General features: G+C 37.4%; 1 protein-coding gene across 2 annotated transcripts in view; it reads left to right on the plus strand.

Annotated features, from left to right (window-relative positions):
* SCFD1 (sec1 family domain containing 1) overlaps positions 1 to 23,232 on the plus strand; it is a 112,773-nt gene that overhangs the window by 75,963 nt on the left and 13,578 nt on the right. For both annotated transcript variants that reach the window (XM_019551915.1, XM_019551916.1), the window contains exons 17-21: positions 3,109 to 3,188; positions 3,925 to 3,987; positions 6,608 to 6,683; positions 14,061 to 14,114; positions 19,841 to 19,893. In XM_019551915.1, coding sequence (XP_019407460.1) covers positions 3,109 to 3,188; positions 3,925 to 3,987; positions 6,608 to 6,683; positions 14,061 to 14,114; positions 19,841 to 19,893 — 326 coding nt within the window. The remainder of the gene's footprint in view (positions 1 to 3,108; positions 3,189 to 3,924; positions 3,988 to 6,607; positions 6,684 to 14,060; positions 14,115 to 19,840; positions 19,894 to 23,232) is intronic.

Here is a 23,232-nt window from a genome sequence, read left to right on the forward strand (position 1 = left end):
TAACGTAGACAGACTTGGAAACCACTTTGAATTACATCAGCCCTTCTGAATTGCTCTGTAGGCTACTGTGCTACCTGAAATCTGGGCAATGCTGCCGACGTCATTACCTTCTATACCAGAAACCTTTGTAGATATAATGAAGAGAAAGGCCTGAACCAGGGGTCAGCAACCCCCCACGCCAGAGCGTGACACTCAAAGGCATTTTGGTTGGCATGTGCACCTCAGGGCGGATGGTGGGAAGAAGCTGCCACAACAAGGATTCGGCCACTCACAGCTCCCCTGCCATCCACCCAGAGGTGCACATGCACTCACTGCCAGCAGCAAGCCAGGCTAGTGCTCCACAGACCCCAGTGCAGCGTCTTTTCAGCCTCTGTGCTGCCTGCTTTGAGCAGCCCAGGATCCGTGGCAGGGGCCTGCTGTGGTAGGTAGCCAGGAAGCTGCAAGCAGCTATACTGGGGTCCTCAGAGCATCTCCAGGTAGATGGCAGTGAAGGGGCCTGAACTACACTGCTACAATAAGGATTGGTTCCCCTACCATCCGCCCCTGGCATACCAACATTTAAGTAGTGGTTGCAGGTATTTTTGGCACTCTGCCCAACAATGTTGCCACCCCCTGGCCTGGACTTCTCTAGATTTGTCTTCACTACCTCTCCCAGGAAATCTTTCCTGTAACCAGATACAGGACTTGTACATTCTCCATGAAGTTCTGCCTCTCTGTGTGGTATAAAGGAGAGGATGAAGAAGAGTATCTCACCTAATTTAAATCAAAATATTTTAAAATAATTTTGGAAATTTGGGTTTCTGTAGATCTCAGTAAACAAGCCACCCTTTTAGAAAATACATCGGTGGCAAGAGGATTTTTTCATGTGAAAAGTTTTGTGATGTTTTCTATTATCTTGCTTTGGAATTTTGAGTTTTACTTTTCACTGTAAATATGTACTTGAGAGAACTTTGTCTCCTCTCAATGGCAGTATACATTTTTAGCAAGTTTGTCTTCATGTTTTGCTGTTACAGTATCTCATATATATGTCTAAATCCAGCTTTGTTTTCATATGGGAACAGAATATACATGAGGGGAAAAATCCAAGTGTTAGAATCTGTTACAATATATTGGTTGGTTCTAAAGACTAAGATGGTGAGATAGAGCTGATAAATTCACACACAGAAAAGTAGAATAGATCTGAACAAAATAAGTTATTGAGATGAATTTGACAATGGTGGGTTTTTTTCTTTTGTTAATAGTTACTATAAAATAAGATTTTACAAGAATTAATTCAGTAAAAATAATACTTCTGTATTACCCTTTGGTTATTTTCACTTTTCACTTAAATGGTTACTTTTTGTGTTTGGTAATCTTCATCTCTAGTGTTTTCAGTAAGTAATTTGAAGTAAGGATGAAGAGATCGCTTCTTGTTCCTAACAATAAGCTCCTGCTATTTGAGATGTTTTCTGCCTCAGTAATGGAATCTCCGCTGTCCTATTTGGCACTTGATTTAATAAAAAGATAATATCTGCAATAACAGCGAAGACTTCTTCAGAATATTAGTAAACTAAAATTAGCTTTCATAATAGATACTTTAAGTTTTTTAGGACTGCAGGAGGATATCAGTATGATTTAAAGTAGTTCCTTCACTCAACAAATATGCAAATGACACATATAGTGTACTCCACTTGTATAATAAGTACATCATTGTCTTTTCTTTTTCAGATTTATAATAACCTAAGAATTTAGGTTTTAACTCCCCAAGGGAGTTAAAACTCCCCCCCCCCCCCAAATTTTTTTTACTTCATTTGCTACCAAATTTGCTATCATATATATCAGGCCTGACAGCCAGATCTGGCTCATGGTCAAACCACCCATCCGGCCCACAGGGTAAAACGGTTGAGCACCCGTGTTCTAAATTATACCTCTAGTCCATACGTAGTTTGTGATAATTTCTCATGCCATCTTTCAGGGCATACAGTAAGACACGAGACATTACACTGGAGGAAGAAAGTATCATTTGTACCAGAGAGATCTGATTTGAAGGGAGACAAATGTATGGTTTCATGGTTGGAATGAAATCAAGTGTATTTGGATTTCTTGGGGTTTCAGGAAGTTTGACCTTTGGAAATTTTAGGATCTGGCTCAGTTTCACACCACTGACCGAAGCCATCAGTTCTAGTTAGTTAAGGCACACCAGTTTCTACAGTCAGTGACACATAAGGGGCTGATATAAGTGACAATTTTTTACTCTTCCCTGGCTTACTTCCACCCCCCATTCCTCCAAACCAGGTACCCATGTACTGTTTAGTCCACTTACTCTTACAGCTCAAACTCGTGCTTCTGAAGCAAAGACATTTTAACTGTTGTGTAACCACATGCTGGCAATATGTCCTTTATGTTGAAAAGCAGCATTTTATTTAGACTGAAAATGCATCCAGTAGGGTTGAACATGTACAAAACAAAATCCTTAATGTGAATTCCTGGTTACAGTAAATCAGAGAATCAAAAGGTGGCTGCCTTAGAATCAATGCATCTAGATCTGATGTCAGAAGATATGCACTACCACTGCTAGCATTGTCCTGTTGTTGACTAAATAGAGGACACTTATCTGCAAGCCTGTTTTATCTAGAATTTCATTAGAACTAAATCTGCATCAAAAATAAGAAAGGAAAAGAAAAGGTTAGGCCGTCTCCCTTGGAAAAAACAAAAGCTAAATACATTTTAATGCTGTAGTACAAATGATGCCAAGCCTAGTTAGCTGATTAGTACGTAATGAATCATAGCAACTAAAAATAAAAAATTAGTCCATTGATAACACTTTTTAAAATCTTGCAATTATATAGAATTCACCAGTAAATGGCTATACCCTCTGTACAGACTTTATTAAAAAGCCAAGCTAAGTGTCATATTGGAGCCCAGAAATAAAAGTTCTTCTCTTTCATGATTTCTGCAACTCCTGAAATCAATTTAAATTCTTAATTGTCTTTTCTGTACTAATTTAGCTTACATTTATATTCCTTAGTTGACATGCATAGAAGAAGAAAATAACTACATACCAAGTGTCTTTGGACTGGTTGATTTAGAATAGCTGAAACCCACTGTAACTCTTTTTTGTGATTTCAGATTGATTTGGAGCAGTATAAAAAGGCATTGACAGATGCAGGGTGTAATCTTGCTCCCTTGAACTACATAAAACAATGGAAGTAAGTTAATACTTCTCTCAAAGTAATGCATAATTGGCATAGAATAGAAAGATTTATAGAATGTAACCAGAATATCAGGAAAATATGCATAATTTCCAGTGTTTCAAATTGTGACCCTTGACCCATAGTTTATGACAATACATTTTGCTATTACTGATTTCTCAATTACATCTGAATATTTTTAAGCCAAGCTCTAATGTGTCAGAATTTGGTGAAACTTCACTGTTAACAATGTACTTAACTTTTTTTCCCCCCAGACAAAGGGAAAAACCAAAGCAACTCACTGCTTCAGAAGCAGGCTCCCGTTTAAGCTGAGAGCTCCTTGTTTCTGATCCTTATTTGAGTCCCATTAGCCACACTTCCTACACTATGAAAATTTTCTTAAATGTCATAAAAGCAGAAAATGGTTTGGTTCATTCTCATCCTTAATTTTTAGATGCATTAGTCCTGATACCTTTCAGTTTCCTAACTATAGTTCACCTTAATTCTAAATTTAAGATTGGCAAATGTTGGGCTATTTTGGAAGGGATGAAGTAGGTTTTAGTTCAGGTTTATATAAAGAAATATGTTTGTAGTTTGCTCAGTTACCTGATGACGGACTCTTGGAGGCAGATTTATTTCCATTCTTAAAATAACCAGAAGGTAACATTCCACAATAACATATTCATGGGGAGCTAAGATGTAGTAATGTAATAGTATAAACAAATAAAGCATTTGGTTTTAACTTCTTCCACAGGGCTTATACCAAGATGGCTTCAGCTCCAACAAGCTATGGAAACACTACAGCTAAACCACTGGGGCAAGTTTTTTTTTAATTAATTTACCAAAAGTTGTCGTATTTCATTGTTTCTAAGTTTACTTGAAAAACCCTAAGTGTGACTGGTGCTGTGCCAGACACAGAGTGAAATGCATCACTGTCATTAAGAAGTTTGGGCTAGCTCCAAGTCAGTCTCATAGCTACCTCTGTATAGGCCTTGCGACACCTAAAAATTAGGCATTTTGTCTCCATGGCCGATCCAGGTAAACAGGGTGAGGTATTTGGAACCCCAGTATAGCCAATGAATGATTTATGCATCATTAGGAAATATAAAGTCCAGGATGGGTCTCAATTCCTGCCCAGGAACTGCCCTATTGTCGTAAGATCCAAAGCTCCTAGGAGAGAAGTATCTCTCTTATACCACCAACCCCCATCACAGCCTTCAATCTCAAATATAGCCAGGGGCAGTGCTGCCGACCTTTTACAGAATAGCCTGCTATTTAGGGTATGAACTCAGGGAGGGCCCAGGGATGGACCCATGGGGGAGCGAGATTCGCATTTGTGTGGCCACACATGCTTTCATCACTGAGTGCTCCAGTTTCAGCCACCAGACTTGAACTCAGTGATCTTTTTGCTGTTACCACGTCCCCCTTTTCAGCATCGTGGATCCACTCCTATCTAGGCCTCCCTCAGCCTGAGAAGACACAAACCCCCATTTCCCAATGCGGTGCTATAACCACCAGGATAAAATTATAGCAAGATGTTACTTTTAAATATAGCTGTTCAGTGTTTTGCACTTGATTATCATTGCAGAAGCTGCATAATGAAAAGACAGAGAGCTGTGGCTGTAACTTTGGCTGCTTGCAGACATGGAAAAAAAAAGTGCTTTACTGGAAGAAGCACAGTGTTAGTTTGACCCGGCTGTGCAGCGACTGTATAGATCAGGCACTTCAGCAGGGCTTTTTGGGACTTTTATCTAAAGCTGATTCAATCAACTATGAGAGAAAAGCACCCAAAAAAAGCTCCACTAAAGCACATGATCTATACAGATACTACAGAGCCAGGTTGAAGTAGCATACTGCCTCTTCTAAGCACACACTGAGCTCAGCATTGGAGAGCACCGGATTTAAAGTGAAACACTGTTTTGTGGGAGGGGGCAGTTCATGGCTGCAAGCAGCCTAAGGCTAGGGACAGACATTACACACACACCAGTTTAAATGATCAGAAACTGGTTTAAACCTGTAACAGAACAGACATTTAGTGCACATAAATCAATTTGAAAACGGCTGAAACTGGTTTGAGATAAACAAGGTTGAATGTAGTATCAGACTTAACTGATTTGGGTCAAACCAGTTTATGCAGTGTCTGTCCCAGATCCCTTCCTGGTTTAAGTTAAATCAGAGTCCCCCAGCATCCCATCATGCTTTTCAGCCCTGGGCTGGGTTGGGCTGGGCTGTCTGCTCCAGAGAGCAGGGTTGGCTCTGCCCTTTTCCCTAGTCAGAGCTCCGGCTGGCTGAGAAGGAGGTGAAGACTGCAGGTAGAGAAGTGTCTGCCTCCCCACACCCCTCACTGCTCAAGCAGGGATCCTTCCCTCCTCTGTCCCACAGCTTGGAACGTAGCCAGCATGAGGTGTGCTAGCTAATGCTGAGACATGTCTGTTTAAGGCAGACAGAACAGTGTCTGCTTAGGACTTTTTTGAGCTAATCAACAGGTAGCTGGTAATGTTCCTCCTTGGAATGTTCCCTTCCTTGCAAAAAGTTGTTTAAGAAGAGCTTGAACTAATGAGAGAGGCTTTGTTTTCTGATGTGGTGGTAAATGCTGATAGTGATAAGGGAGCTGATAAATGCTCTGTTATCAAGAGGGGGGGAGAACCCCTCCCTAATCAGAGCTTCCTGCCGGGCCTGGCCACACCCCCTCAGCTCAGTATTGTGGAAGGGAGGGCTGCACTAGTGCCCCCCAGCTTTTGGCCTGAGCCACTGCAGGCATATGACTGAATTTCCTCAGTCCAGAGGGGATGTCTGTCCAGCTGCAAACTGGTTCAACCTAGCCAGGTTAGACTAACGTGCAAAGATTGAATCAATTCAAGCTCAGGCTTTTTAAATGTCTGTCCCTAGCTTAAGTGTCTGTATTGCCTTGTAGAAGAGCAGCTTACCCTTAGGCTGTCATAATTTTATTTGGATGACCAGCTAAGTCTAATGTGTTCACTGGCAGCAAAATATTAGTGTTAAACTTGTAGGTGCCTTCACCATAATTCTAAAATAAATTGTTCTATTTTATGTGTATGTAAGTAATCAGCTTCCATTATGAATTTACTGGAACCTGAAAGAATAAACAGAACAGCTTTCTTAAATGGATTTTCTTTCTCAAGAAAGAGCTTCTGGATTTCAAATAATTGCAGAATAGATGTATACATTTCACTGAAGCTTGTAAAACCAAGTTAGCTATTGTTTGAGGCACGATTTTACCACAGCAGATCATCTTGTTTATAATGGATATTAGTCTTTAAAAAATCTAGGTACAAATGACAACTCCAAAGCAAAGACTCTCAAAGTCCTCGAGTTGTTTAAAAATAAAAAAGAAGGAAGTTGGTGCAGTGAGCATTCTTTCCTCTTTGTTGACAGAGAAATTTGTTCATTGTGTGTTATATCATTTTGTTTTACAGTCTCTTTTCACGTGTAATGAATACTGGATCACAGTTTGTAATGGAAGGAGTAAAGAACTTGGTATTGAAGCAGCAAGTAAGTTTAACAAAATAAAATAGTAAACAATATTTTTAGACTCTTCTGGTTGAACATTTCAGGAGTGTATAGCTATAGGTTTTTGGATATTTCAATAAAATAAAGTGTACTAATAATAAAGCAAACAATAAATATAGCTAGCCACTGTAACAGTCAATAGATATACAAAATAAATGCATTTTTATATTTTTTGCATTTTAAATATTGAGAGACATTCTAGTTTTGGGTAGTATTCATAGTCCTCCATCTGAGAGCACAGATTAAATGAGATAAGCTCCCAAATAAGTGAACAATATCTAGGATCTACCAGTGCCTTCTGAAAACCAAGTTCAGTATCCTAAAGAGACCACTTAGAATTTTTTTAATGAAAACTAAAATCTTATTTACACAGAAAATATGTAAACATGTTTCCTTTTCTTCTTGGATTGTAACATATTTTATTACTGACAATAACCCTGCCAAAAGTGTGGAAAGTCAAACAGTACTTTTGTTCATTCACATTTAAAACACTGCTCATTTTCCATGTGTGTAAAATAAAGCCAGTCTTGAAGTGTGACAAGCGGAATGAGTTTAATTTGTAGAGAGATGATACATTGTAGATATGCAGTTTCTCTTAATATTTTATGACATAAGTAACTTGGCCTTTTTTCTTTTGGAGACTCATTGACTGCCCATAAGCAGGAACATGTGCTTTGCAATGCCTCAAAAGTTATTGAGGCACTGCAAAACATACAGCACATGTGAATTGGTTTGCTAGGAAATCCTGATAGCTAAAAAAAATCCTAGAGAAAAAAAAAATGTGGCACACGTGGCAGCAGCCAGAGCCACACTCCAGCTGCTGGCCAGGCTCCACATGTTGGGATTGCTGCTGCTGCAGCCCCTGGAGACCCCCAGGAACCCAGGTGCTGGCCTCAGTCTTCCCTACCCCGCCCAAGGCAATTTGCTGCATACCAGAGTGTGCATGCACGGGCGTATTCCCCAGATAGGTGCCACTGCTAGTTGTCCCCAGGGAAATGCACATATACAGTCATAGGGGGTGCCCACTTGCTTTAAAAAATGCAAGTTTTTAAGGTTTTTTTTATCTTGCTTTTTACTCCTGTGTCCAGTACTGAACAATTTAAGATTTTTTGGCATGGCCAAAATACCTCCTCTGGATTTTAAACTTTTTACAATTTTTGTGATGTTTGTATAAGTGTCCATTTATCTTACTTAGGTGTTCCTCTTGCTCAGCCTCTCTTGTATTTACCTTTTCCCTGTGGACTTTTCTTCTGTGATGTTTCTTCTGTGATGTATCCTTTCAGTAAAATATATCCAGTCAGTCACTTTATAAAACTGTCCATGAGCTTATTATAACAAAAGTAGTTGAATATTTTATTATGTTATCCTTTAAAATTCCTGTCCAGGCCCTTTGTCTCGTATCAGCTAACTGCTTCCTATTGTTGCAATGGCAAGACATTGACAGTGCCCTAATCTCCCCATCTTTTAGCTGTGGCAGGTTATAGGGTGTTTTTAGTGTTTCAGTTATTGTTCTTGTAGTTGTGGTAAAGGACTGAAGTGGCATTCCTGGGAATTCTTTTAGATAATGATAACATGTAAATCCAAGGAACCTACCATATTGATTAACACAACTTCATCTTCCCTACAATATGTGTTGCTCTCCACTTCATATAGAGCTTCTGCTAAGATCATCTTTGTCCATCACTTTGAAAATATAACATATAAGAAATCAGCCAACGTGTAATAGTGAAGACCAGGGATTTTGATGAAAGTTGATATTTAATTTCAAAACTAAAAAAGTTGAGGACCTGGATATACATTTACATAAACTTTGATATGTGGTACATTTGTCACACTACATAAGCTGTTTTAATGCAACAGAAAGTGAACATTCCCATGTTCATGGTATTTGTTCAGCTAAAGAAATTGTATCTGCCATTAAAAAGTTGCTGATAAACAACAACTGTTTTGTTGCACAAAACTTTTCAAAACACATTTAATGTGTGTGCAGGTCTCTCTGACCCCCAGTATCTCTCTGCTCTTCTCTTCTTCTGCCCCTCCAAGCAAGGAGGGAGGGAAGGAAGGAAGAAGAGTGACTGACTCCTTCATAATCTGCCCAGCCAATGAGCTGTCAGTGTGCCGTGCGAGGACCCTACCGCTGTCGCCACACCAGAGCACAGGGTCCCACCAATGTTCTCACACCAACAGCAGTGCCCTGAGAACAACTGCCACCACTACCAGAGCCCTGGGAAAAGTCAGGGTTTTGGCAAGCAACATTGACAAAGCCACCACTCAATCAACTTTTACCACCATACATGGCTTGCAGGCTGACCTGCCAGCCATTGCTATGGTGGTAATGGCTTACTGGTCTGCAGCAGTGGCAAGGGTTAAATGGGTAAGGGAGACCACCCAATCACCACTTGCCACTGTAGGTGGCTTGTGGGCAGGCCCGTCAGCTGTTACCACAGAGGCAACAGCTGACAGGTAGAGCACATCCCACCCACTGAGAGGTTCTCCTGGGGAGTCAGTGGAGCTAAAGAGCAGTTTCTTTACCACCGCCTGGCTGGAGAGGATACTTTTTCAGTGAATTTGTCATACTGTGTAGCCAGGGTGCTGTGGACATGTGCACCTCCTCTAGCAATCTATTTTTGGTAGCACTCCAAAAATAATGTGTTAGAGGCCTTTTTTGTCAATATAAATTACACCATAATCCAAAGTAGACAGATGAGCAACTGTCTGGGGTATTGTGCCTTGCCAGTGGGTGACCAGGAGAGAAAACGGCTACCTCAAGTTAAACTGTAGGCAAATGATGCCTACACAGGTCAATGTTCTCCTCTGATATTTTTTTTCCTGGAGTAATTCTGAAACAGAATTGAGTAACTTGCACTTATGTTGGGCCCTTTATTGCAAGTCCACTCTTTTCTTTTACACCTATGTAAATGTTGTATGTGCTAGATCAGAAAACATGGGCATGTATTTATTCCCTAGATGCTGTACATACAGATATAAGATATACTGCCTTTATGTCCTGACAGTTACTTGCCACCTTTAGGTTGCTTCTTCACTTGGGTTTCTAGATACTGCCATAATATAAATTTATATAACAGTAACAAATTCCATTTATGCTACTCAAGATAGGGCTGTGGGGCCTGTCCACCTAGATGGTAACAAAACTTAAACCTAGTCAGTGGTGAGAAACAAGCATAAACAGAAAATCTCTCTCAAGCTCTTCAAGCACAGCAGGAGAAATTAAATGTAAACATGACTAAATCCATTTCCCCTGCTGACAGTTACAGTGCACCTAATTTTGTAGATAGGCTACTTGCTTAAGCAAGAATCTTTTGATGACTATATTGTTAAAAACTTGGGTGCTGATTAAATAACATTCAAGTAAAATAACAATCCTCAGTATAAGGTTGCTTAATATTAAGGTGAATATTAAAGGAGAGTTGAGCTGGTTCTCAAGGTTTTTTTTAAATGTTTCTTAAAATAGAAGAGAAAATAGTAAAAATAAGAAGAAGAAATATAACCTCTTGTCACCTCTGAAATCAGAAAGGCAAATGTTAATCATCATTTTTATAGAAATGTACTTTTAAAGCATATTACATTGTATTAGTAAGTTTAAACTTTCTTTGCTTGCACCTTCAGATTATATTGCTTTTCAAAGTAGTTAGTTGTATTCAAACTGCATTAGTATAATTAGGATAATTTCTGTTTTGATTTAATGAGTGTTTGTTTCTTCTGTTTAGCTCAGATCCTGTATTTAAAACAAAAGTCTCTGAAGACCCAGAAAACAAAGATAGCTTTGTAGTCACTAACAGTAGCCTTCTATCTAATGGCAATATTGCATATCGTCACCCCACTAAGGAGTTTGAGAAGGAAGCATGCTTTCCATTTAAATATCAGGGAACTGATTATTAGCAGATGATAAATTTCTGGTACTGGTTTTATATTTCCCTCAGATTTTACTTGAACATTTTATGTAGCTATTTCGATAATTAAAAAAAATTAAGAAAATGAGTACATCATCCCAGATCATCATGTAAATAATAGATGAACAGAAAGATTAGTATGGTACTAACAAATATTGGGAAGAGAACCCAGATTCTTTGACTCAGACTCCTGTTCTAACAACTTCAGATTTTTTATCCCCAAAAATGCTTCACAGTTGAGGGGCAGTAAGTCATGTAGAGCTTTTCCATTTGGTAAATAAAAATCAAATATTTTTGTAGCAGTTGTGCCAAATAGCTTTCCTCAGATCTTCAGTCTCAATTTAGATATTTCTTCTATTTTGCTTTATATCAACACCTAACATTTGCAACATGCGTACTTTGTAATCTTTGTTGTTTTCATAACAGACCTTTAATTTTTGAGGAGGAGAGAAGTTCTGTTATCTTCAATTTACAGATGATTCGTTAACACTGAGATAAGCTAAGTGACTTGTCCAGGCTTGCATCAAAATCTATGGTGGAACAAAGAATTGAATTCCAACAATTTAAGTGTGGCTTATCAGTTACTTATCAGATGGTGCGCAAGCATCTGGTATCCCCACACTTCTCCATCTTAAAACTGTAAATTCCTTTTTCATGTTTTCAGATAAGTAGTCCTCCAACTCTTTTGATCCATGGCTTAAAAAAAAATGTCCAGCCATCCTGTAATCATGGGTCATGGTAAAATTATAGTGGGAGGGTTTGCTGCTCCAGCATCCTACTAATGAATGCCACTTAGTTGAAAGGAGGAAAAAAAACCTCTCATCTCATTTCTAGCTCTTACTTACTTGTTCCTAAAATCCTGGTCGTCTCATTCTCCTCTCCAATGTGTTTGATATATCTTGATGTCATGAACAAAATGCAAAAGACATAGGTCCCCTGGTTCTACACATGTGAATATCACCATCCTGTTGTAGAAAATATAGAAATATAAAAGACTAACTGGGTACAGCTAAATGGTGAATATAAGACATGTTGTATATAAAAAATAAGAAGAATTGACTTCATTGAAGTTGTATCTTCACTTGCACTTTACTGCTATGGGAATTTTGGCCAGAGCCTTCCTACTGCAGATACAGTGTACTGTCATTAAGAAAATAAAGTTTTTGTCTTTCTCTGAAGGCTTTATATATAATACTATAGAGGAAATGAAGCATTAATTAAGTTACCTTGAAATAGGAAAGTGTTCCATAGATTCATTTTGTAAATAAGCTGGATAAAAATACTAGTAATTAATAGAACCACTAAAAAATAGGACCGATAGGGAATGCTTAACTAATGTTTCTTGATTATCATGTAGTCTAAACCCCTTCTCAAAGTCGAATCATGTCTGGCTCAACCATCCCAGCCAAATGTTTTTCTAACTTGCACTTAGAGGTTTCCAGTGGTAGAGAATTCACACTATCCAATTAATTTGTTCCACAAGAATTTTTAGAAACTTCTTCTAAATATCCAGCAAACATTTCCCTTGAGTAATTTAAGCCCATTACTGCTTTTCCTTTCACCCATGGACACAGACAATTCTTGATAACCACCCTTTTTTTAACAATCCTTCTTACATTGTTAATGTAAGACTGTCATTGTTATGACTCTTGTCATATTCCGCCTCTTGATTTGCTTCTCCAGACTAAATAACCCCAATTCTAACTTTCCTTGTATGTCATGTTTTCTAGACTTCTGATCACTTTGTTGCTTTCCTCTGGACTCTCTTCAATTTGTTCATGTCTACCTTGAAGAGTAGTTCCCAAAACTTGACACACTACTCCAAGTGAGCTTTTACCAGGACTGAATAGAGTGCAGGAATCATTTTCAGTAGTTTGCCTACAGAAGGCCTGGTAATGCATCTCAGTATGATATTTAGCTTTTCTCAACAATATGACACTGTTGACTTGTTCAGCTTGTGGTCTACAATATCCTTCAGGTTCTCATCTGTAGTCTCATTTTGTAATGGAGCTTTGAATTGTTCCACCCAAAGTGCAGTACTTGGCACTTGTCCTTGTATTTCATCAGATTTATTTCAAATCATTTTTCCAAATTACCCTTTTCTCCAAAGTATATCCTGTACCATACTGCTCTGTGTCATCTGTTGGTTTACTAGTTTTGTGTGCTTAGCTCTCTTCTGCAAATCATTAAGTTGCTGAACAGTGCTGGCCTAGGGACAAGCTTCTGAGGCTCCCACTTGCTACTTTTTCTGAGTTAGATGTCAAGCCATTGATGACTACTCTTGAACTACAGTTTTCCAACCAGTTACACACCCAGTAGTTTCATCCAGATTGTATTTCTTTAACTTTTTTATGAGACTATCATGGGATTATTGCAGGGTTGGGTTATTGAAGTAGAACCAGAACTAGGTCTAGTGGGTATAAGTAGTTCTCTGTCAAGATAGCTGAGGGATATTATTTTGTAGTGCATCAAGTTGAATCCTTTCTTCAGTCATCCCAGATGAGTAGAGTTAAAGTTGCTCAGTTGAGTAGTTTCCTGGTCTGGTCTTATATTTGTGTTGGTTATATTTGCGTTGGCCATTAGAAAAGAGCTTTGTAAATATATGTGGATATCAGATCCTCCAGTTGGCTGAACTCATTTCCTGAAATCGAACTAGTCTGGCTTACAAGAGAAGATCAACAGCAGCACACATTACATAAAACTTTTGAACATCTCTTGTATCTGCATTGCCTTTTGTTGGTTGTTATATCTTTGGCTAGTGTTACAAAGTCATATGGAACTTCTTTAATCATGCATTCTCCACAGATGTTCTTTATATAAACAGAGCTTAATATTAACAAATAAATATAATTCATAAACCTGATGGTACACTTAATTAACAGAAGGTGTTGGCCCTCCTTGCCATATCCTGCTAGAACAACAAAGCTTAAATTTGTTCTATTCTAAAATGACAGATGAAAATTCCTCAGGCATAATGAGGTATGCCACTCCACCTTTTCCCAGCACCCTAAGCTCCTGGAACAAGGAAAAGGAGATAGGGCATCACTATGTAGCCTGCTAGAAAGGAAACAGTTTATTTTTTTAACAGAGTTTGCTTTAGGTTTGCATTTTGTATTGTTTTGCTTTATTCTAAGATATGCATTTTATATTGTGAATGCATACTTATTCTTTGAAAGTAATTTCATATGCTCCTTTAAAAACACAGGTATTACAAGTTTAGTTTAAAATTTTTGACCTATTAACATTTCTGTACAGAAAAAACACACACGGGGAGGGAGGTCTCTTGTCTGCAGAGCATTATATGAAAAGTAACTCATCATAAGGTTGTTTTTTTTAAATAAACTACAAAATTGAACAGTCAGTTGAATACAGTTGGGCTACTGGAGCCATTCTGCATATTATTTCTTTAAAAAACTTCTGCAGACTAACTTCAAATTTTCTTCCACAGAACCTACCAGTTACTCGTATCCTGGATAACCTTATGGAGATGAAGTCAAATCCTGTGAGTATATCTACTGGGGGGAGAGAGGGAATCTGCAATACATTACTTCCGTAATATAGTGACAGTTCGTTCTAGTTCCCTGCATTTTGATTTAGAAACTAATCATTTTTAAAATTATGTTGAGTCCATGTTTACCTTCTATTTTCTTGCATAATATTTTAGTTTCTATGAGTTAAAAATCTTTTAGTCTTAATAGGGTTGTTGATTGTAGCCGTGTTGGTCTAAGGACATAGGCAGACAAGCTTCTTTGGGTAGATGTGATATCTTTTATTAGACCAACTAAATAGTTGGAAAAATTGTTCTTTGCAAGCTTTCAGTCACTGCCACACAGTTGCATTTTCACAGACCTTCATTTTGCATTTTGGCTTCTGGATTACCCAGGAGAGCACACAATTCAACATCAGACTCTCTCTATGCTTTTAGTCTTAGTAGTCATTTAAGAGGGTAGAAGGAAGAAGCCCTAATAGCTTAACTAGCAGTTAAAGGTTGCCCATCACTTTCCTGTATAATACCTTGTTTTCAATTGTTTATAAGTGAACCAGACTTTGTGGGCTGATTATTTTCCATGTTTCGCATTGAATTTGTTTGGAAGATGTCCAGAAACCAGCTTAAGTGTTTCTGATTATGGGCACCTATACATATGTTCTGACGTGTTCTGATTAGAAGGTGTTGGAGCAGACTTGATAATTGAGTCTGTTGGAGCATCCCTGTGTTTCAGAATGGTGGTGGGGTCCTTTAACTAAAATTCATTGAATGAGCTTTAGTTAAGGCACCTCTGCCACCATTTTGAAACATGGGGTGCTGAATACCCAAAACGCTACGGGCATTTTAATTAAAGCTCCCAAGAGCCACTCTAATTAAAATGCCCCACCCTGGAGCGTGTGTAAAAATGCCTAATGAGACTAGAGGAAAATGTATTTTGTTGTTTTTTTAAAAGCTTCTTGGGCAGGGGGCTGGACTCGATGATCTCCCGAGGTCCCTTCCAGCCCTGATGTCTATGAAATCTGTGAAATCATTTCTTTAATATATTCCAGCACTGGTTTCTTGATTTAGAGCTGAGACTTGAAATTCAGTGGAGTTCTGCCTTTGTGGCAGGGATGGGTCTTTTGTTGTTCCTGTGACAAGTTGTTAAATATGGCCAAGCATATGAAAAAGTGAATGAAAAATGGCAATTTATGCACACACTTGTTAAACTCTAGCAAATCTTTACTACCTAAAATCTCAGAAGATTCCTTTGCACTGTGTGCACTTGAGCCTCTGTCAGCTCCTTGGGCTTCTCTTATAGCTCAGAGAGAACCATGCTGCACATTTCCCAACCCATTAGGTCAGGGTTTGGCAGCATATGACCCATGGCTGGATGCAGCCTGCAAACATGGGGCTTCAGGGGAAAAGTTCCAGTGACTGGCACTCTCCCTTTGCTACCAAGGGGAAGAGCAGTGGCAGCAGCTAGATCTTAGTACCCACCTGTCCACCTCTGACCCAAACTGGGTCGATCTGCCCTGCGGCCTTAAAAATCAAGGGGGGACTCTTGCTGGAAAAGTATAGGTGACTTTGAATGACGGAAGCCTCCCAAGAATTCTTCTGTAAACTCTGAGTAAATGCCAGTCAGAACACTAATATGAGGAAGCTAGAGTAAAGTAGAGGTCACATAGAAGTGAGTTAACACCAACTCTTGACATTTTTTAAATATATATTCAGCTTCCTCTGCCTACAAGTTTAAAAATCAGTCTGGAAAAGATTGCAATTCATATACTTTTATTTTTGCTGGCTTGGTATTATCACATATTGCAGTGGAGAATAGCCAACATCCCTGAGATAATTCAGGGAAAATGCTTACCTTCTTGCTTGTGGAAAAACAAAGCACTTACTGGGCCCATCCTATGGAAACTGGCAACATGTTTAGCTTCCACGTGGCATGAGGTGGGGGAAAGAACGAGGTTTCAGGACCAGAGTTAAGAGTCTTAGTCTCCAGGCCAGTGGGAACCAGGCAAAACTCAGAGTAAATCCCTTAACTGCTAGCAGTTGCCAGCAGTTTGTTAGACAGGTGCTCCCTTTGGGTTTATTAAAAGTGACTCTTGAAATTACCTTGGGGGGATGTCATATTTTGAGCTAGATAAAGGAGTGGAGTGGGAAAAGTGCACACGTATCTAAAGGGAGAATGACTAATACCATATTTTTTCATGTATAATTCATATTTTTTCCTGTATAATTCACGCTTTTTATCAAGACCAACTGGTGAAAATTGGGGTACACATTACAGGCAAGAAAACTGGATTTTCATGGGTCTGGAAATTTGGCATCAGGGGAGCAATGACAATGTTAATTGCTATGGTTCTGGAAGTCACTCCCTTGAAACCAAATTTCCAGACCCATGGGGAGCCCCTCGGATAGGTGACATAGTCCCTTATGTCTGGTTGGGCCAGCTCACAGGGTCAGTTTCTGGCCAGAACCAGTGTGTTGGGCAGAACCTGGTATGCAACCCTGGTCCCAGCTTGCAGGATCAGACCCTGCACCAGGCCCTAGCCTATGGGTTGAACTATGCTGGGTTGGCATTTAGTCTTGGCATCAGCCCCAGCACATGGCATTGGGACTTCACTGGTTTGAGCCACATTCTCCATCCAGCACACAAGGCTTGCATTAGGCTCAGAAGCAGACTCAGCTTCCTAACTGCTGCAGGAATTCCAGTTACTATAGGAATATTTGTTTTTCTTCATCCTGCCACTCAAAACTGAGGAGTATATTATATATGGGGGCATGAGATAATATGATATGTGGAATTCAACCAGTTCAAACTATGCTCATGCATTAATGAATAGTCTTTCCATCCCACAAACAAACAAAAAGTGTTCCTTGCCATACTGGCAACAGATAAATAGAGAAAAAAATGATGAAAACTGGCTTTCTCCACAGAATTTGGGGAAGTGTACTTTTACTTGTTGAGCTAAGTACCAGATGTATAAAATACATTTTTTTAATATTTTAAATAGAATATTACTTTCACATACATTATAAATTTACACAAAAATTGTATATACATTTTATACATAGCATACATGGTATATAAATGTATATGTAATTTTTAACTACATTCACATCTTATTAATGCTACTTTGTCAAATGGTGTTTAATTTTTTTTCTAGAAGTATAGACTTTTAGAACACACTGAGCAAAATGGATTCAGATTTCTGATCAGTTCCTTTCACTGTTATTATGTATTACAGTACTCACATACTGTTCCCTGTTGCTTGCCCTATCCCAGCTAACTGCCACAAAAGAGAAACCAGCCCTGTGCCTACTTTTTTGAGCTAGGGACATAGTATCTTCTAATACTGTAACTTTTGCTTAGGTTGGATAACTGTAATACTGCTTTTGGGATGGTGTTGCTTTGTCAGTACCAGAGTTTAATAACTTCTAATACCTTGATTTGTTAATGACCTTGTATGAGCTGCTGTTTTTTTCAAAGGCCTTAACACACAGTTGATTAAAATCATTTAAAAATAAATGTTCTTTCTTTTTCATAGGCATTACTAAATATTGAGATTAATAGGTCACAACTTCAGGTTTTTGTTTCTTTTAATAAATTCTTGGTAGTTAATAACTCTGCATAAGAGGGTGATTTAGTTTGAGTTTGCTTAAAGGTTTGCAAATGTAGTTAGTGTTGTAATGTGCAATACAGTCTTCTAAGTAGTAATAATATGTAGTTATAATATGCTATATTGTCAAAAAAATTAAGTATGGAAATAGCTGTTTAATTACTTAAAAGTAAAGCCTTTTAAAATGCCTTTTTTTTTTAATTGAATCATCAGGTATGCGGTTTAAAAGAAGTATTATCCCTTCCCATAAAGATAATGTTTTTCAGATGCATCATGCATCAGTGCTGTATGTTAATGTCTAATAATGATTAAAGTAAAATGTCACACAATATATTATAATTCTTATCAAATTAGCTTTTAGATCTGGTTATGTAGAAGAACAATCTAGATTAGAAGACTATTTGTAGTGTAAAATTTTTAGTTTATCATCCTAGAAATTGGGTGTGTAATTATCAATTCTAAAAGACCTAGTCACATTGCAATGGCTAGATGTATATGCATGTAAAGAAATAAGCAAAGAAGGACTGGCAAATTCCATGCATTTTTTAAACAAACTAAATACTTTTTACTAAGACTAAGAACTACTTTCAGCAGCATTGAGGTAAACTTTGTAAACTACCAACTTGCTTTCTAGGTTTGACTTTCCGTCACCTATTTTCTCTGACCGTCACACTGACCGTCACACAGTAATAATCATACTAGAAATGCTTTAGTATTTCTTTTTTATTCGGCATTTAGATTTAGCGTTAATCTTCAGTTAACTCCAGTTAGCAGGAAAACTCAACTTCTTTGTCAGGGATAAAGTTACTTAATTGCTTCTTGATTTTAGACTTAGGAATTGGCAAATATTTCTAAACTATTTTATAACTTTTTGAAGATACTATACTACCTGCATATGTGAAGCTTCCAGTGCATACTGACAGATGCTACATCTGTTGCTGAAATTACCAGTAGAATATACTAAAACTCTTAAGAAGTTCAGTCTTATGCTAAATGCAAAGTTTTTAGGAGCTCTAACTTCTGGGGGGAAATGCTGTTAAAATAAATGGCATGCTTTTCTTTGAGTCTTAAAAAGTAATTATTTAATATCAAGATTTTTTTTGTTTCATATATAATGGTACACACATAAATTTGTGTATAAAAATAATTTGTAAATTGTAGATGGAAATAATTACGTTTTTTGATCTGGCTGAGATGTATTCAGCTAAGTTCTCAAGAGGAATTGTTTGTACTGTACTGAATCATCAAAACACAGACACCAGTTCCTGCTGCCTATAGCACAGGAATGGACTACTGGACCTACATGCAACTTCACACTTTGCAGTACCAGGATGAAAGTTAATTACAAAAGAAATGAAAGCCAACTAGTTGTCACAAACACTTAACTAGAAACTTTGTTTTTCTTTTTTCCCTTCTAATATTTAGCAAATTTAGCAAAAGTCTGTCTCAGTGCCAGTGAAAATATTGGATATCTTGGAACTGCTTTGAATGAAGAAAAAATCATTGCATCTAATTTAAACAGTCAGAGCTTTTTAAGCATTTATGTCACTTTCGTTGTGCAAACACTTTATTTTGTTTTAATAGTAGCCATAAATCTTGAAATGAAATGTACAAGTGTAAGTTTCATAATTGAAGTAGATTTTGATCAATGCTATATTTTAGCATTCACTGACAAGCATGTCCTGGAAAAAAAAATTATTTGTAACCAATTACATTTTCGGGCTCTAAAGCTGGTATCACCTTTGTTTTTCTTTTTGCATATCACTCTGTTTTGGAGACGTATTTAATAGTCAATACATTTTGGACAGGTTTTAATAGCAATGAATTGCAGGTCTCCCCAAAAACAGTAAACCCCATAGCAGCCTCCATAGGTTGCTAATTACGATAGAAATAGTAACTCTACACAGTGCTACAATGATATTCAAACACTGTGAATATACAAAGTCTGTAACTTTTCATTTAATATATACATCAGGTAACTTCTAAACAGAAAATTCCTTTGATTTGAAAAGCATTTCATAAAACAGATTTAACCAGAACTTGTACAGTGTACAAATATACTTGTATACTTTTCTTTTTGCATATTACTCTGTTTTTGAGAGATCTTTTTTTTAACATCCTTCTTTTTAATAGGAAACAGATGACTACAGATATTTTGATCCCAAGATGCTGCGAGGAAGTGACAGGTGAGCATACAGTTTGTTTCTTCCTATCTTCCATAGTTTGGAGCAGTATATATAAGTACCCATTTCAAAGCATAACGTATCAGGATTATGTCCATCATTTTATAGAAAGTATGCTTTTTAGCCGTTGTTCATGTTTCAGTGTACTTACATAAATATTGCAAATATGCTGTCTTTTTTAAGCAACATATCTATTTTTAAATTATTTTCTGACTACTTTCACTACTATTATACTATGTGATTTGTGCTTTTAGGTTTGTAAATTCATTTTTCTCTTGTTGTTATTGATTGCATAAAATAATTAGGCACAGCCTCTAAGTCAAAGCACATGATGACAGAGGAACGAAAAGCTGTGGATCAGCCATAGAAGTTCCTGTAATGCTGTACTAAGGCTCTCATTTCAGTGCCACTACAGCTGCCATAAGAAGTTCTAATACAGGGTCCCTTCTAGCAGCAGGATCCCTTCTAATGTATTTTTTTACCTTTGAGTTTTACAACTATTTGCAAAGATACTAATTACTTTTTTTGAATTTTTCCACTGATTTTTTTTTTTTTTTGAATGGAAAGTCATTGGCACTGTACTTAAAGTTTCTTATTAATTCTCACAGAGTTAAAATACTCCCATTCTCCCATTCACATTTAACAGGAAATAAGATTGTTTTAATGTATGGTCCAGTAGTTCTTTTAAAAGGAACATGAAACTTTTGTGTTTCTGGTAAAATGCATAGATTTCTCATTAATTTGCTGTGACAGAGAATTTTGTCTCATCATTTTAAAAAAAGAAAAAGGAGAGAAATAAGACAACTGACACCAAAAATGTCAGACTGTTTCCTGACTGATTTTTGTGAACAAAACCACTCCTGAAAATCTCTATCTTCGGTTTTAGTTGAGCTCTTTTGAAAATAAGGTCCAGTCACAGGAGAACAGCAAGGTCTTTTAATTCTTGGTTTTATTATTGGGCTTATGTGGAGGGAGGATGCAGAACCAGCGCTGTCCTTGGCTTATGATTAAATAAGAATTTCAGCTGTCTCCTTCACAGTGTTTCATTCTTGACAGTATACCTGCAATAATGAAAAATGCTTTGTAGAAAATATGTATCGTACATTGCACAAATATTTTCAAATGTAACTTCAAGAATTAAAAATAAATATAGAAAGCTGTCAAAGTAAAAATCGGCTTTACCAAATGCATTGCTTTTTAGAAATATAACTGGAGCTTTCAGCTTGCTTTATTCCAGTGTCATCTAAACATTTGTTTTAGTCCATTTACAAATAAAGCTGATTGCTGTTTTTTTTTCATGGAAATGTTTCATGCATAAAATAATTTATCTCTGTTGCAAATAATATACAGACCTTTACTTCAGAAACCTGCAATAATTCGCAAGCATGTCACCCATCCTGTGCAGCTACTGTGATATTGTTTTCAAAGAAAACTTTTACAAATATACCTTAGCCAGTAGAAATCTGTAATATTGCACAATACATTTTAATATTCTGTTATTTTTATTTGAGCTATATATTTCTATAGAACTAATAGACTGAACAGTCTGAAATATTGTTTATTAGTAATATTATTGCTGCAAGGTCATTACTGATTTATTTTTGAGTTATGCGTTACCACATAAGACTCTTTAACCATTAATGATGGGAATAAGCTGTTAAAGATGGTGAAATAAGAAACATGCAGCTGAGGGAAAGGGTTTGGATGGTAATTTCTCAAGCAAAATAAATTAATACTGAGTATTGCCTCCAGGAATTTTCCTGATCATCTTTTAAAGAACTGCCATAAAGTTCTATCATGCCTGTTTCCACTCAAACTTATGACAGTTCTTTGTGCATTCAATGCAATTAGAATGTGCAGACATGAGTTTTAATGCACTGTCATTTTTTCATATGTATACAAGATCCACAGTTGTGTATCTGTTCTATGCATATGACCAGAAGTTCTAACTCATTTGTTGATTGCTGACTTTATGGCTTCATGCATATAGTCTATGGAATATCTATGCTGAAGGTTGCATTTAATTTTAAATTAAGCCTGTTAAGGATGACAACTGAATCATTGTGGGTAGGGGGGCTTTTGTTTATAGTTCTTACCTTCTGGACAGGACTTCACAAAACAAACGATATACTTTCAGTGGTAGTCCAAGAGACTATTTCAGGTAGCTACCAAAAATTCAAGTGAAAAATAATGATGTTCAGTAGTATAATCACTGTAAGACCATTATTAATTTCTTTCTTTCCTTAATACACAGGAATGATTTCATTCCTATATACCCTTTTACTATAAGGAATATTGGCGTTTCTGCCAGTTGTTTTCTTTTGAAAAGAAAGAAGCCAGTCTCAACAGACATACATTTTTCTAGTCCACATTTACACTTCTGTCAGTATTTGTAAATTTGTATTCCAAAAGGATGAATTTAAATGTTTATGAATATATGTAAAGGAAAAATTATGCTGACAGTACTGCATTCATGCCATAATCCAAATCCTCCTATTTAAAGGTTGATTCCAGTATATAAGAAAACTAGTTTCTGTGAAGCACTGCAGTATTATCTGAACAGTAGCCTGACAGTTTTGAGAGCTATGGAAGGAATAGCTAGTAGTATTTAAAAACAAAAATACAAGAGGTAAGAAATTTGTTTAGCTAGTATTTGCTGCCCCCTGTCCTAATGCTGTTTCTTTGGACCAGCAAAGGAGGATTTTTATGAGATCAGTCAAGGCCAGAAAACACTGGGGGGCATGAGAGAAGTTGGGACAAGGTGGCAGACTTGATTACGCCAGAGCTTTTGCTTACCTCCCTCTTCCCCTCTCAAGTGAGGAGAAGAGTTCTCAAGTTCTCCCCTTTCCCTGTTGACTAGGTTCTTCAGTCCCACTATGCTCTACTTCCACTTCCTCACATTATTTAAAGCAGTCAAAACTTTCAGCAGCCACCTGGAGTTTCCACGGTTCTTGTCTTGTAATACAGACATAGTTTGGACTGATTTTCAAGATTCAGTGTTTGATCAGATCAAACTCAGTCTGGGGGGTCAGGAATTAATATTTCCCACAGGAAAAGGCTAAAGTATTTAGTGGTTCTGCTCTGCTTTGAAGCATCTTGAAGGGGCTCCATTTCAAGGTACCATTGTAAAGTAACAAAAAAGTAAGCACGGTCACTATGTGTTTATAAAGGAAATACATTATTTTGTTGCAGTTTGCTAGTGTCCAAGGTGGGTGAGAGGTTTAGCAGACCAGCTCACACAAACACAAGAAAGAGAATCAGGGCATAATTGGTTCTATAAGAAGAATGAAAGACTATAAGCTTCAGAGTGCAGACTAGCTTCATTCCCGCTCCTGTAGAGAG

This window comes from Crocodylus porosus, unplaced genomic scaffold (genome assembly GCF_001723895.1).
Source record: "Crocodylus porosus isolate Cpor-Errol unplaced genomic scaffold, CroPor_comp1, whole genome shotgun sequence".
Lineage (NCBI taxonomy): Eukaryota > Metazoa > Chordata > Crocodylia > Crocodylidae > Crocodylus > Crocodylus porosus.